Here is a 17,196-nt window from a genome sequence, read left to right on the forward strand (position 1 = left end):
GGTGATGTCCACGTGTAGAGTCTTCTCTTGTGTTGTTGGAAGAGGGTGTTTGCTATGACCAGTGCATTTTCTTGGCAAAATTCTATTAGCTTTTGGCCTGTTTCATTCCGTATTCCAAGGCCAAATTTGCCTGTTACTCCAGGTGTTTCTTGACTTTCTACTTTTGCATTCCAGTCCCCTGTAATGAAAAGGACATCTTTTTTGGGTGTTAGTTCTAAAAGGTCTTGTAGGTCTTCATAGAACCATTCAACTTCAGCTTCTTCAGCGTTACTGGTTGGGGTATAGACTTGGATTACCGTGATATTGAATGGTTTGCCTTGGAGACGAACAGAGATCATTCTGTCGTTTTTGAGATTGCATCCAAGTACTGCATTTCAGACTCTTTTGTTGACCATGATGGCTACTCCATTTCTTCTAAGGGTTTCCTGCCCATAGTAGTAGATATAATGGTCATCTGAGTTAAATTCACCCATTCCAGTCCATTTTAGTTTGCTGATTCCTAGAATGTCAACATTCACTCTTGCCATCTCGTTTGACCACTTCCAATTTGCCTTGATTCATGGACCTGACATTCCAGGTTCCTATGCAATATTGCTCTTTACAACATCGGACCTTGCTTCTATCCCCAGTCACATCCACAACTGGGTATTGTTTTTGCTTTGGCTCCATCCCTTCATTCTTTCTGGAGTTATTTCTCCACTGATCTCCAGTAGCATATTAGGCACCTACTGACCTGGGGAGTTCCTCTTTCAGTATCCTATCCTTTTGCCTTTTCATACTGTTCATGGGGTTCTCAAGGCAAGAATACTGAAGTGGTTTGCCATTCCCTTCTCCAGTGGACCACATTCTGTCAGACTTCTCCACCATGACCTGCCCGTCTTGGGTTGCCCCATGGGCATGGCTTAGTTTCACTGAGTTAGACAAGGCTGTGGTCCTTATGTGATTAGATTGACTAGTTTTCTGTGAGTATGGTTTCAGTGTGTCCGCCCTCTGATGCCCTCTTGCAACATCTACCATCTTACTTGGGTTTCTCTTACCTTGAGCTATCCCACGTTGAAGGTCAGGAAGGGCGGTGGTGAGGAGATACCCCTCATCCAAGAAAGGAGCAGCGGCTGCACTTTGCTGGAGCAGCCGTGAAGAAATACCCCACGCCCAAGGTAAGAGAAACCCAAGTAAAAATAACTACTTTATATCAAATGCCAACATTGTTATCTATAGGCATTTTCATTAAAATAAACAAGAATACCTGCTACTATTCACTATTAATGATTACTGGCTTCAAGATCAAGTTAGTTAAAAGGTGAGAAATGAAATTATCATTATTTGTTACAAAAAGCTTACTTACCTAGAAAATCCAGGAAAAATCAACTATAAAATTATGAGGGCCTAAAGGACCTTAATAAGTCATGTTACAAAATAACAATTATTAATATATTTTCTATGACCTTTAAAAAGCAAATTATATATCTTCCAATGTAGGAAGATTGCATACATAATTTCAAAAATTGCATAATTTCAAAAAGAGTCATGAAAACAGGAAGGTACTACAAAATGCTCTGTGAAATTAAAAAATGATAGCCAAAATAAAAATTCAACAGGAATTTAGAAGATAAGCTCGAAATGTTTTCTTAGAGAAACATTTCAAATGTTTCTTAGAGAACAAAAATTCAGACATGAACAAAAGGAGAGGAAAAACAGGAAAACTGGAGCATTGATCTACAGTGTCCAGCAACTGATGAAAAGGAATGCCATTGACAGAGAGCCAGCAGAGGGGAGGAACTTATTGCATATATAATTAATGAGCATTCCACTGAATTGAAATGACTAAAGCCCATGCTTTATTCGGATTTTGTTAGTTTTTTATCTAATGTAGCTTTTCTTTTCTAGGATACTACATTACATCATGTCTCCTTAGCTCTTCTTGGCTGTGACTGTTTTTCAGACTGTTTTTGATGACCTTGAGAGTTTTGAGGAGTACTACTGGTCAGGTATTTTGTAAAAACTCCATCTGCCTAGATTTGTGTGACTTGAGAAGTCATGACTCGAGTGGTTAGAAATTTGGGGGAGGAAGGTCACAGAGGTCAAGTGCCGTTTTCAGCACATCATACGAAGGGTACGTACTCTCAGTATGACTTATCACTGCTGATACCGACTTTCACCTGGTGGAGGTAGTGTGCGTCAAGGGAGGAAGTCACTATGTTCCGATGAGACTGAAAGAGTGGAGGGTTTTATACTGCATGTCAAGGGTAGTGTGTCTTTATAAATCAGTTAAACACCTAGGAGTGTGATTGCTGGATCATATGGTAAGACCACATTTAGCTGTGTGAGAAATTGCCCAAATGTTTTTAAACTGCCTATACCATTTTGCATCCCATCAGCAACAAATGAGAGCATCCTCAGCAGGAATTGATGCTGTCAATTTCTTGGATTTTAACCATTCTAATAAGTGTGCAGTGGTATCTCACTATTGTTTTCTTTTTCTTTTCTTTTTAAATTATACTAGTTTAATGAACCTATGCCTGGCAATTTAGGAGTATCTCTCAATATTTTTCTCTTGTCTGATGCTTGTCCCAATTCTTGTTCATGTATTGTTTTTGCATATCTGAGTATGTTTGAGTATATGATGGACATTGTATTTGAAAAAATATCCACAGAGTAGGTAAAATGACATTTTCTTCCTCCAGAGAAAATTTTCATTTGCTTCTGCCTGGTGCCTGATGGTCACAGTTATCCAAAACCACCTTATTCTAATTCCAGGGTTAGAGACTTTTCTAGTCCACCCAGATAAAAAAGCAGAGTTGCTTTCCTTATAGTTCATCCTACCCTAGGATGCATCCCTTTGAGGTTACAATTCTGACTCCGTTCTCCTTGTCCTCATCCTCCAGAGTTTGAGGCTGATAACGGCACCGTTCAATGTCTCAGCCAGGTTTTCTGAATTGTCAAATGCTTCCTAGGCAAAAAAAGCTCCAAATGTTGGGCTTGGCAGTGTGAATTTCTCTTCTACCAAATCTTAACCTGGCAATTTCACATGATCTTATTAAGTTTTTCTAATGTTTTCAGGATGATCTTGTTTTATTTCTCATTGTCAGGAGTGAAAGTAGGGTCCTGGGTTCCCTTTGCTTTATCCCACATCTCAGGTCTACAGTTGGCTCTAAAAAGTTATGACAAAAACAATTCTATAATTATACTGCTGCTGCTGCTAAGTCACTTCAGTCGTGTCCGACTCTGTGCGACCCCATAGATGGCAGCCCACCAGGCTCTCCCGTCCCTGGGATTCTCCAGGCAAGAACACTGGAGTGGGTTGCCATTTCCTTCTCCAATGCATGAAAGTGAAAAGTGAAAGTGAAGTCGCTCAGTCGTGTCCAACTCTTAGCGACCCCTGGACTGCAGCCTACCAGGCTCCTTTGTCCATGGGAGTTTCCAGGCAAGAGTACTGGAGTGGGGTGCCATTGCCTTCTCCGATAATTACACTATACATCACCGACTCAGTAGACATGAACTTGAGCAAACTCCAGGAGATGGTGGAGGACAGGGAAGCCTGGCATGCTGCAGTCCATGGGATTGCAAAGAGTGGGATGTGACTCAGTGACTGAACAGGAAATATACTTTGAGAAGAAACTGTGACAAAGAAGAAATAACACAAGCCTTGACTGTCTTTTGATTCTCCAGGTAAAAAAGAGCCTATTCTGGCTTGTTAGTCATGGAACCACCAATCTGAAAAACGATACCACTTCTTGGGCCAGGAACACTGTGCATAACCATAGATTACTCTATAATCTCATATGCAGAGAACATTTTATTACTGAAAAGATCACACAAAATTTTTGTATACAAAGTTAAAAAATGTGGAAAAGTTAATATTTACATTTTTCATACAGTACATGATGATTTTCTTTTTACACTTTAATAGAATGTTAAATAAGAGAAAAAAACCAAAAGTATAACAAAGTTTCATTCAGGGAAAGATACTCATTGAAAACAAAATTAAGAAAATTCTTTAATATTTCAAAGTATGTTACATGAAATATATTTTATTCTGTTTATCAGGACTGTATATATATATTTTCCATTTGTTTGTCACTAATACCGCTAGCACATGTTTGAATATTCAGCAAAATCCTATTTAGCTGCACAGATGAATTCTACATTATGTCTGAGAAAGATACTGCAAAAATGCAAAAAGTCTGTAGTATTCGAAATGTTAAAAAAACAAAAGTTAAATGTATAAGCAATTGTAAATGGTCATACAAACACAATCTCGGGTAGTCATGATATATTAAAAAAGGAAATCAATTGCACTTGGCTTAATTTATAAAACAGTAACAATTCACCTTGCGCTTGGCTTAATTTATAAAAGAGTAACAATTCATCTACTAATCCTTCAGAAAATTTCATTTTAAAAAATCAGAAGGATCAGTCAGCAGCATAATATCAACATTGGACACTCAGTAAGCACCTTATTTCAGTTGCATAATAGATTTGTGAAATTCCTAAAACAACTAGACTTCATAAAATTCACACATTGAAGATGATAAGGTAAATAGGTTTTTAAAGGTGAATTTCCATGATAAATGAATTTCAGTGTATCAACTACTTTTCATACTACAAAAGAATACTTATTTTCTTAGAAATTCAATGTAAAAGCTACCAAAATAGTGCTAACTAAAATCAGCTGTTGGAATAACATAATAAAAATATCTGAATAGACTTAAGATTCCTAAAAAAAGTTCAAAACATAAAAATTCATTTTCAAATATATAAAAATGATATAAAGATAAGTTTTAAATACTTCAGCAAAGAAAAATCTTGACTTTATACTAGAAAAGTGAAACCGCATAGTACAATTTAAAACACTTTTGACACAGAAGAATCTTCATAAATCGAAAATGAAGATTCCTCTAACAGTCTCTCCTCCCACACAACTTGAAAAATATTATTAACCTGCACATTCCCGTTTGGGGGGGTATATTGCTGCCATTAACCTCTGTGTGAAACGAATCATATTCTCAGAATCTATTGTTTTCAGTGTAACAAGAGGCAATGTAGCTTTAAGTGCAAAAGCAAACTGTAACAGTGATTCTTGTAAGACAGTGTACTGGCACCTCCAGTGTAGCAGGAATCCCCTTCTCAGTAACACGATGGCCTGGTTTTCAAGTATCTGAATGACCGCCAGCGCCTTGCTCTTTTCCAGCTCCTGAAGCCGAATGAACAAGCAGTGATGTTGAGCCTTTGAGGCTGCCTGGCTCTGGAGAACTGGACGCCTGCATGCTGTTGCTCTGCACTGGGCCACTTTCGGGGACATCACTCTTTGGGGTTACCCTAGGTACAACAACAAAAGCTGATGTACATACACATCAAAGCAGAGACGCGATGCTGGATGTCCTTACAACTGCTATTTCTCTTTCCATGAGTTTTACTCCTAGTCAGTAACCACTTTTATCAGAAAATAATTAACTCTTTACGTATACTCTTAACACCTCAAAGTACAAATAATTTATTTTCAAAAACAATTTTTGCTAACTTCAGAAACTTCATCAAGCATCAACCCTGTACGGGCTAAGCATGGTATCTCATGGGGAATAAGACAGGATTCCTGCCCTTAGTTTAGCAAACCTTTTGTTGATTCTCCCCCATGGATTAGACCCTGTGTAAGAGGCTGGGAGCACAAAGATGAGTATGACCTCAGCTTCACCTTTGAGGAGTTTACAAATCTAGGGGACAATAAAGGCATTTATCTAATAATACATAATCTAGTATGCAAAAGCTGCTGGAGGTACATTTGGTCTAGTTTGGGAGGATAAGGTAAGACAGCCTTGAGACCTTAAAGTAGTCAGCTGTCAATATTTTGGCTAATTCAATACTTACCTGTGTTTGGATCACTTATGATCATTTGGAAAAATTCATTAAAAGTAATGTCAATATCCTTTCACGTTCAGAAAATAAAAACATTGTATAATCAAACTCATATAAAATGACAAATACCTTTTAGACAGTATTATAATGTAGGGCTGCTGCTACTGCTAAGTCACTTCAGTCGTGTCCAACTCTGTGCAACCCCATAGACGGCAGCCCACCAGGCTCCCCCATCCCTGGGATTCTCCAGACAAGAACACTGGAGTGGGCAACTGAAACTTAATAGCCTGTATTTTACATGAATCAAACATTTCCCTAAATTCACAAGCAACTCTTAACAATTACCATAGAAATGAGCATTACTTTTCTATTTGAACAATATACATAAAAGGCTCCTCCCAATACTAAGAATTAAACTATAAAAGAGCATTTATACGCAGAATCTACACTTCTTAATCCCAAACTGACTTGGACTAAAAATGTATAGACCTGTCATCTCAAAGAATGCATTCTTTCCAGCTATAGGCTGGAAATGAAAATGTTATCCTTTAATGAAAAATGTGTAAGGCAGTGTTTGAAATAGTCACATGATTTAAGAGAAGCAAGTCCAAGCTCACCTTCCTTCACTCCGCGCACTTTCAGACACACTGCTCTTGTCATTCACGTTGCCTGCCCGGCCTTGGCCTTTCCTGTCCGTCTGTTCCCCGCAGGGTTTGGAGCTGGGTGCTGCTGGGGAGGCAGGCTCCTCACAGTTCCGTTCTCTTAATTTGGGGGTGCTCGCTCCATCCCCTCTCACCTCTCTCACTGATGTTTCTGGTGAAGTCTGTATTTCTGTCAGAGTTTCCTGTCCTAAGTAGTCATGGTTAGTGATTGCTACCGCAGAAGTACCATGATTTGCCGTCACACCTGTGCTGGTTCCCATGGATTTGGAAATGACCTTCAGTTTATGTGAACTTGGCTTGTAGTGCTTCTTTTTGTGTTTAACTTTAGAATTGTGCTTTAAGAAAAACTCACATGACTCCTGTAATACTCTTCGGCTTTCACTGATTGGACTGTAAGAAAATTCAAGGAGAGAGTGTACTGGATAAAGGTTACGTGTTATAATAGAAACCGTAAAGCATATCATACATCTTGTGCCAAAAATCCTTATTCATTCAAGTTAGAGTCTATATGATTTACATTATTTATAAAAATCTAGGATTATAAATACTTTGAGATATCAGTAGATGGCCATGAAGTGAAATCTTTTGTGCATACACTGTCGGTGGCTTTTGTCACCATAAATAGCAGAAGGAAATTAAATACGCAAAATCAAAAGATGAGGGCAAAAAAACTCAAACTGGCATAAAGTAGGGGATTATCTGTATGTGTATCATAAACAAAGATATAAAATATGAAAGTAAACCAGAGAGAGAGAATATAGAATATAATTAATGGTCTTTGCTTAAATACAATTGCTTTCTTTCTAATATTCAAGTTATAGCAAGTTATTCGGAAGTTAGTGTGGGCATATAAATATGGGATGTGCTTAGTCACTCCGTTGTGTCTGACTCCATGTACGGTAGCCTGCCAGGCTCCTCTGTTAATGGAATTTTCCAGGCAAGAATACTGGAGTGGTTTGCCATGCCCTCCTGCAGGGGATCTTCCTGACCCAGGGATCCAATCCAGGTCTCCCGCATTGCAGGTGGAGTCTTTACCGTCTGAGCCACCAGGGATAGAGATATAATAATCGTTCAAAGAAATTAAAGTCCAGTTAAATGAATTCTTCAGGCTTCAAAAATTAATTTGTAAAAAGGTTCTAAAATTTTTACCACAAAAATGTTCACTAATCAAACCAATTGGAAACAGTTAAAAAACTCTGTATTACATTGATAGTACACAATTTATAACATATATAAATAATAAAATTAACTATTTATTCATAAATGTAAGTCTATGTTGTTAAAGAATATTCCATAAGTTGAAATTTTTACCGTCTTAGACAAGACAAATAAGTGACATGTTAAGTCAGTACTATGTGTAATAAAATGTAAAGGTAATGATCATATACCACATTTGAATCATATTCTATATTGCTTAATATATATTGATATTTGACCCATTTCATCTTTTATCACTGATAAAAAAGGATAAAATTATTTACAATGCTGAACCCAAAACAATGAATTCAATGATAGCAGTAATAATACTGGATATATTATAAGCCATGGAAAGAAAATATACATTTTACAAACTTTGTATTTATATTTCAATAGAATAGTATATGTCAAAGACTACTGTAGCAAATACTAAAATAAAGCATCTCTCTCCATGAAAAAAGACTTCAAGACTTTCAAAAGACCTTGAAAAAACAGTCAATATAATGAAACTCTGGTACAGTGATGATTTGAATAGTTCCTTGGTATTTGGTCTATTTATCTTAAAACAATGTCACATAATTCAATAGATGCTTACTCTTTCTTGCGATTTCGTTTAAAAAATCCAGCCCATTCTGTGCATGTCTTTTTGCTTCCAACCCAGAAGACAGCAGAGATGCCAACAATTAATGTCATCAGATATTTTATCATAAATAAAGCCAATTCTGGTCGAGTTTCTGCATTTGCCTACAAATAAATAAGAAGAATTTCAGTGATAAATTTAAAGTAAAGAGAAATCTATACAGTTACTGTAAAACTTGAACAAAAGTATAAATCAGTTGGTCTTATGAAATGTTTGATATGGCATAATGAATAGTGATATAAGTGTAATACATTCCTCATAGAAGTTCTGATCAAAGAACTTTTATCAAAATATATAAGCAGAAAGGGAATAACACATTAAATATATTTAGGAAGGATGTCTTTACATCCTTGGCTTGATATCTGGCATTCTTTTTCCTGTAAGTATAGCAGCCTCTTATAATTCCCAAAATATGTGCCTCTCAATATTTATCTATTTTCCTTAACTATAATCTATTAAAAAAAATACATTTAAACTCATTTTTAACAGCATACTATTTCAGAGTCTTTAGGTACTACTGATGGTTATAAAAACTAGGTGAGAACAAAGTAAGCATCAGTAAAATGAAAAAAATGTGGAAATTTTATAAAAATTAAATCATACTTTTCTTTCAAGCATAAACTTTCAAATATTTTTAGAATGTTATATAATATCAAAATACTATACATTATGCATTATATCTTTCTTTTTACACTTACTAATATTTCTTGGAGACCATTCTATATTAGTGTAAATAGAATACTTCATTCTTTTTAAAGGCTGCTCCATTGTGTGAATGAACTATAATTTATTCAACTACCCCTACTAATAGATGTTCAGGTTATTTCCTATTGCCATTGCAAATAATGCTAAAGTGACTACTTTGTATGTCTGTAATATCTCACATCTGTCAGGAGATCTATTGATAAAGTCCCAGAAGGACAGGATCAAAGAGAACGTGCATCTTAAATAACAGATATTATAAAAATTCTTCCACAGAAGGTTAAACTAATGGGGCAGCAAAGTCTAGAACGTGTATTCTCCCAAAGTTTCATCAATACGGTGGTTATAAAACCACATTTGCCATGTCATAAGCAGAAATATGATTTTATTATAATTTTAATTTGCATTTTTCTTATGTCAAGAATAGCTTGTTTCTTTTTCTTTTTTGTGACCTCTTGACATATCCTTTTGTCATTTTTATATCAGATTGTTAATTTTTTTCTTATTGATCTATAAGAACCCTTTATAAGTAAGGAAATTAGCTCTTTAATTATGATGTGAAGTGTGAATAAAATTTCCCAGTTGGTCTCCTGACTTTGATTATGGTGGGTTTTTTTGCCATGCAGAATCTGAAAAAAAAATTTTCCTTAGTCAGATTTAGCAATCTTTTCTTTCATGAATTTTATATCATAAAGTCCTTCCCCATTATAAGATTAGAATTTTTTCACTTTATCTGCTAATACAGTTTTTCTTTACATGAAATATAATCTTAAAACATCATATATCTTACACTTTTTAGCAGTATGTAATAGTTGCCTTCCCCCCTAGTTTGCCAAAAATATGAGCAATCTAGGACAAAATATGGCAGGATCACTTTAAGAGTACTTCCTTAGTGATTATATAGTAAAAACAGATGATGGATAACAGTCTATGGACAGGCTGTAAGGCAGGTAAAACCATTATCCCCACATATCAGTATGTAAAATAGGTCTCACTGTTACAGTGCAGTAACTTTCTAGAATATAAATTACTACATAAAATAATTCAGTCCATACATTGCTTAATCTAATACACTGTGATGATATAGCACTCACAAGCAACATTAGTCAGTACCATATATAGATATTCAAGAAAAATTTATAAAATCGATTAGAAACAAAGCACAAAGCTTCTATTTTAAAAACTCAACTAAAATGCTCTAAGAGATTTTCTATTTTCAGATACTTTTAAATCTTAAAATCACAACTTTAATCAGAAGTATCAGAAACACATAAATCATGTTTTATTTTAATTGTGCTTTTTGTCATAAGAAATGACAGGATAGTTTAGGCAAAAATTCTGTTTTTAAAAGTATATATGAGTAAAATATAAAATGATATGTTATATATCATCTTATTATAAACCCAAATAAGGGTTTTCTCAACTAACTAAAGAATTAAAAGCTACTCCCAATTCAGCAAAAGTTACTTTTCTTCTCCATATAATAAGAACCTGTCCTTCTGATTCTATTCTTCATTCCCATTCATCTGCCTTTGCAATCTAACTTAATTTTTAAAAGAACCGCTAAAAGAGGCACTTTACTATCAGTGTAACCGAAGCTAAAACTTGAGGAAACACCTCTTAAGACACTCATCCCCGTTTCAACTGATGCCTAGGGAACATTTCCCTCTATTGGATTTTCTCATCTGAAATCTAATTTTAGCTTCATGATGAATTCAAAGATATTTCCAGGGAATGCCATGTTAAATAGTGAAATAATACAAATGATAGCTTTTACCTGATAAGGACATGGGATATGGTACTGACGACAGTGGTCAGAGACCCAAGTTATCTCCCAGGTAATCCTGTTTACTTGCTCGTAGACGTAGCATCCCAGAAGAGTTACTAATGGCACCAGATACAGGCCACTGAAGACTCCAATTCGAATCATAAACTTCTTCAGTTTCTCTTGGTTCCGGCCATCATGTTGTATAACTTGTCGAACGTGATTTAAGGAAATAATGCCAGCTAAGAGGAGAGACAGCCCGACAAACACACAAAGGCACAGTGGCAAGAGGACGAAGTAGCGAGAAGCATCCAGGTCATAAAGGCCGACAAAGCAGACGCCACTAATGTTGTCTCCTTCAACTTTGTTCATGGCAAGAAGCATAATGGTGAGAAAACCTGGTATTCCCCATGCAACAGCATGAAACCACACTGCTTTTTGTTCAATGGCCTCACAACTCCATTTTCTGCCAGCAGCTAAGAACCAAGTAATGGTAAGCATCACCCACCACACAGTGCCAGCCATGGTGAAAAAATACAAAAACATGAACAAAATGGTGCAAGCCTTATTTTGAGAGCCTAGAACCACCGTGTCACCAAGTTCCAGTTTCTCGTCTGCCTTATTGCACGCTGTGCTGTTGCCTAGCAAGAATCCGATAAAGTACGTAAGAGATACAATGCTGTAACAGACAGAGTAGTATATAATAGGTCGCTCCGGGTATCTGAATCTTCTAACATCAATTAAAAAAGTAAGGAATGTGAAAAGGGTTGCACAGAGACAAAATATTGAAACTATTCCAATAAAACTTTTTGCAAACTCTAGCTCATCACTTTTAAAATACATGTTGGGGCATGGAGGTGCACACTGGTCAATTCCCAGAAACTTATAGCCTTGTCCCCCAGAAGTCTTCAGATGCCTTGGACACCAAAATCCAATGTCTCTTCGGATTTGTTCTGATTTCTTTTGAGGATCAAGCAGCTCTGTATGTGGGTTAAAAGTTGCAGGAACAGACTCATCACAGTACTGTAATCTGTACAGATTTAACAAAAAATAAAAGAAGCCAACATTTTCGCGTTACTATTTTAATGCTATACTTCACAACTATAAAGTGTTCCTTATGCATTCATTTTAAAATTCTTTTATTATCATTTTAAAATCTTTTGGCCCAGCCACACAGGATGTGGAATCTTAGTTCCCTGACCAGGGATTGAACCCACACCCGCTTTATTGGCAGCACGGACTCTTAAACACTGGGCTGCCAGGGATATCCCTTCTTATGCATTCATAACTGATGGGGAGACATACAACCTTAAGCAGATACAGGTTTACAGTTGGGAAGGAAGTTTTGAAATTGACTAAAAAATTGTAGTTGTTAATCGGGCCCCAACACACTACCATAAATATTAAGTATTAGGCACATGAACATGAAAACTCCCTTACTTGGAAAACAATCAATTAATAACTGTTAAATAAATTCTGATTTCAAGGCTAAGTGTTTAATAAAGAATTTATCTTGATTGGTAGTCTCTAGACAAAAAGATGCTGGCTTATCTGTTTGAAATATTTTGAAATATAAGTCTTGGGAAAATGAATTTTTCTTTTTTAACATCCATAAGCAAAGTAGATCAGCCACACAGTAAGGTGATAACAATTAAAATGAATGAAATGAGATCATTTCCTGGATGGAGAAGACAAAGCTCAAGTGATCTCTAAGTTTATAAAGAAGGGCAAGAAGATCACCAAGAGGAAGGTTGAGGACCAGCTGAACTCACATCACCATTTTGTTGAGGTATGGTTATTTGCCTCCATTTTTCAGAGCAGTCCAGAATGATGCAAGCGATATTTCTGCTTTGTGCAGAACTTTATCACTGAGTTTCTACACGCTAGAATTTTTTTGGAGGAGCTACATGGTTTAGGAATTAGTGGAGGACCTCCCTGGTGGGTCCAGTGGTTACGATTCATGCTTCCAACACAGGGGACATGGGTTTGATCCCTGGTCGGGGAACTAAGATCCCACATACCACATGGCCAAAAAATTTAAAAATTAAAAAAAAAAGAAATTAGTGGAGGTTTTAAAGGAGAACGCATTTTAAATATGCCTTAGAAAGAATAGAAAATAATAAAATGTATGCCCATATAAAAACATGGATGTATCTACTAGTTTTTTTAAAAGGTTTTACTTTATTACAGATACAGTTGGGACCCCTTTCTGGTCCTATTCTCTTTGCTCTCTCTTCCAAAGTATTCATTACTACAAGTTCAGTTTTTATTTCCCCTCCCTTACTATGTTTTTTCCAACTATAATGTTATACAGTATTGTTTTACAGATTTTGAACTTTTTTGACATGGTACAACTTTTAGATTTATCTATATCGACAGATGTAGGTCAACCACACTCATAACTGTATGGCAGTATTCTAGTGTGTAAGTACATCACAACTTATTTATTCTTACAATGGACTTTCAGACTTTTTCTCATTTAAAAAAATCTTTTATTTTTTTTTGGCTGTGATGGTTCTTCGTTGCTCGCGAGGGCTTTCTCTAGTCTCAGTGAGTGAGGGCTACTCTTTGTTGGTGTGGGGGCTTCTCTTGCTGAAGAGCACAGGCTCTGGGCACATGGGCTTCGGCAGTTGCAGCTCATGGGCTCTAGGGTGTGGGGCCAGTAATTGCGGTGCATGAACTTAGCTGCTCTACGGCATGCAGAATCTTCCCAGACCAGTGTTCCTTGCACTGCAAGGCAAATTCTTAACTAGTGGGCCACCAGGGAAGCCCCCAGACTTTTTCTCATTTAAAAAAATTATGGGTAATGCTACAATAAGTATTCTTGCATATGATTCCTTGTTTGGGGAAAAGTTTCCATATAAGGGGATTTCCTAAGATGTACAGTAAGAACACCTTCACTTTACTATGTATTATCAGTTGTTCTAGAAAGTGATTATGCATCTAGCAGAAGTGTATGAGTTCCACAAAGGCTCTAGAGTTTCTTTAGTCTATGGATAAAGAAACAAAAAGAGAACTGTCACCATCGTTCCCAGATTATATGAGGTCTCACTATGTCAGTAGAATATTTCAAATTACAAGCTTCCAATGTCTAAAGATTAGCAGATAAAAGTAATTAATCAAGACATATGCAGAAAGGTCCATGAGTTGATAATAATGCCCGTTTCCCCCCAGTTTAGAGCAAAGGTATCTTCATTCATTCTCAAAGAACTCTGCACCCTCACTCATTGTATTAGCATAGGTGTAACTCCAACAGACTGGCTCCAAATAGGAAAAGGAGTACGTCAAGGCTGTATATTGTCACCCTGCTTATTTAACTTCTATGCAGAGTACATCATGAGAAATGCTGGACTGGAAGAAACACAAGCTGGAATCAAGATTGCCGGGAGAAATATCAATAACTTCAGATATGCAGATGACACCACCCTTATGGCAGAAAGTGAAGAGGAACTAAAAAGCCTCTTGATGAAAGTGAATGTGGAGAGTGTAAAAGTTGGCTTAAAGCTCAACATTCAGAAAATGAAGATCATGGCATCTGGTCCCATCACTTCATGGGAAATAGATGGGGAAACAGCGGAAACAGTGTCAGACTTTATTTTTTTGGGCTCCAGAATCACTGCAGATGGTGACTGCAGCCATGAAATTAAAAGAAGTTTACTCCTTGGAAGAAAAGTTATGACCAACCTAGACAGCATATTCAAAAGCAGAGACATTACTTTGCCAACAAAGGTCCGTCTAGTCAAGGCTATGGTTTTTCCAGTAGTCATGTATGGATGTGAGAGTTGGACTGTGAAGAAAGCTGAGCACCAAAGAATTGATGCTTTTGAACTGTGGTGTTGGAGAAGACTCTTGAGAGTCCCTTGGACTGCAAGGAGATCCAACCAGTCCATTCTGAAGGAGATCAGCCCTGGGATTTCTTTGGAAGGAATGATGCTAAAGCTGAAACTCCAGTACTTTGGCCACCTCATGCGAAGAGTTGATTCATTGGAAAAGACTCTGATGCTGGGAGGGATTGGGGGCAGGAGGAGAAGGGGACGACAGAGGAAGAGATGGCTGGATGGCATCACTGACTCGATGGACGTGAGTCTGAGTGAACTCCGGGAGTTGGTGATGGACAAGGAGGCCTGGCCTGCTGCAATTCATGGAGTCGCAGAGTCGGACACGACTGAGCAACTGAACTGAACCGAACTGAACTGAATTGTGCATTTAATTTTATGCTTATTTGATTACTCTCTATTCCTCACACCCCACTGTAAGTTCTCTAAAAACAAGAACCAAGTCTGGTTTTGCTCACCACGGTGTACAGTGCTGATATACAAGTGCCTAACATATATTAAGTGTGCAATAAACAGTCATTGACAAATAATGAAAGCTTGTCACTAACATTCTTGAAAATTAATACCAATATGAAAATATCATCAGTAGCTTTCAGCTGAAAACATAATTTACCTATCACATTCAAGTTCCTCAGGCCATCGGATCCCAAAAGTGTCCATTAATTTCTTGCAATCAGAATACACTTTCTCACAGAATTTCCGACAGGGTGGAACCACATGAATTTGCTCAGTGCAGGTTGGTACAAAAGCTTTGCAAAGGAAAGTTTCAACATTTGGTGAACATTCCAGATTTGCAAGAGGAAGAAAAATCTATTTAAAAAAAAACAATAAGAGAAGGTTAGAAAACATTTTAATACAACAAATGAATTTTTTAGCATATAGTTTTTCACTTAGACTCCAAAAGAATTTTAAATCTCACTCTCAATACAATCAAATCTGAGGAGATAAGTGTTTAATTAGACATAAGAACCCTTCATACACAGTGGAATATTAATTTATACAATTATGCATTTTCAAGCAGACATTAGGGTTAAATCAAAAGTATGAGTTGATTGGTAGATGAAATAAATTATGCAAATATTCAATTTATAAGCATATGCTCCCTGGAGGAGGAAATGGCAACCCACTCCAGTAGTCTTGAATGGAAAATTGCATGCACAGAGGAGCCTGGTGGGTGATAGTCCATGGGGTTGTAGAGTCAGACATGACTGGGCATGCATGCAAGTATATCTTAAGATATCCTATCACTATACTGAGCATACTGGAGAATAAAGGAATGTTTGGGGTGGAGGGAACAGCATGAAAAACGGCATGGGGATCATAAGAATATGGTGGATTCAGGGAAAGAAGTTCACTATGACTAGAATACAAGGTCAAAGACTTGAAGTCCAGGATGGAGTAGACAGAGATGAGACTGAAGAGGTTCCTTGACCTGATCACAGAGAGCACAGATGACATGCTAAATTGCTTGGATTATAAAAGAAGGAGTGGGATACTAGGAGAATTGTAAGCAGGAGATGTCTACAGTCTGACAGCTGTGTTTGAATGCTAGTTCCACATTTACTAGTTTTATAACTCTGGCAGGTTACTTAAAGTCACTGTGCCTTAGTTTCTTCATCTGTAAAATGGCAATAGTAATAGTACTTATCTCATAAGATTGTTATGAATACAAGGTTAATAAATGTAAAGTGCTTAGAACAGCGTTGAGCATATAGTTACATACTCAATAAATATTCAACCTAGTGGCTTAGATGGTAAAGCATCTGCCTGCAATGCAGAAGACCCAGGTTCAGTTCCTGGGTCGGGAAGATCCCCTGGAGAAGGGAATGGCAACCCACTCCAGTATTCTTGCCTGGAGAATTCCACAGACAGAGGAACCTGGTGGGCTACAGTCTGTGGGATGGCAAAGAGGCGGGCATGACTGAGTGACTAACACACACACACACACACACACACACACGATTGTTATGAATAAAAAGTTAATAAATGGAAGGCGCTTAGAACAGAGTCTGGTATGAAGTACTCAAGAAACGTAGTTGTTGTGACTCTCACCCTTTAGGGAGTGTGGCTAGGTTCTGGAAGAACACGGTAGGCTGAACACACATGGTTATCTCCTTTCCCTCCTCCCTGCTTCCTTACTAACAGGACAGACCCACTAGTAAGCGAACAAGAAAGACTACTTTAGCATATTAGAGTCCTCCAAAGAACAAAAAGGAAATAAAACAACAAAAAGGAAAGCCCCAAACCTTGAGCGACAGAAAGCTACTAGAGGAGTGGTAAGTGGCTTAATGGGACAAAGCTGGAATGGAGGGATTCACATGAGGATGAGCTGATTCATTTGCCCTAAAGAATCTGAGAGTCTCAGCTCTTTGAAGCACAGAGAGGCATAAAAGGTTACAACTGGAGGAACGTTTACACATTAGTTCCTCACTATGTCACCCCCCCCCCCAACCCCTACCAGGCAGCCAGATGACCACTGCATCCTACCAAGGCTGTTTCCAGAAGAGATGGAACTAGACGTTCGGCACTTGGGTATCAGGC

The 17,196-nt window shown here is 37.3% G+C and overlaps 1 protein-coding gene across 1 annotated transcript in view; it reads right to left on the reverse strand.

The window, feature by feature from the left end:
- Nucleotides 1–5,126: 5,126 nt before the first annotated feature.
- FZD6 (frizzled class receptor 6) overlaps nt 5,127–17,196 on the reverse strand; it is a 33,831-nt gene continuing 21,761 nt past the window's right edge. The window contains exons 2-6 of the mRNA XM_052651799.1: nt 15,269–15,465; nt 10,832–11,849; nt 8,308–8,456; nt 6,471–6,905; nt 5,127–5,319 (exon numbers count right to left, since the gene is read on the reverse strand). Coding sequence (XP_052507759.1) covers nt 5,151–5,319; nt 6,471–6,905; nt 8,308–8,456; nt 10,832–11,849; nt 15,269–15,465 — 1,968 coding nt within the window. The 3' untranslated portion in view covers nt 5,127–5,150. The remainder of the gene's footprint in view (nt 5,320–6,470; nt 6,906–8,307; nt 8,457–10,831; nt 11,850–15,268; nt 15,466–17,196) is intronic.

The sequence above is a fragment of the Budorcas taxicolor genome, chromosome 14 (assembly GCF_023091745.1).
Source record: "Budorcas taxicolor isolate Tak-1 chromosome 14, Takin1.1, whole genome shotgun sequence".
Lineage (NCBI taxonomy): Eukaryota > Metazoa > Chordata > Mammalia > Artiodactyla > Bovidae > Budorcas > Budorcas taxicolor.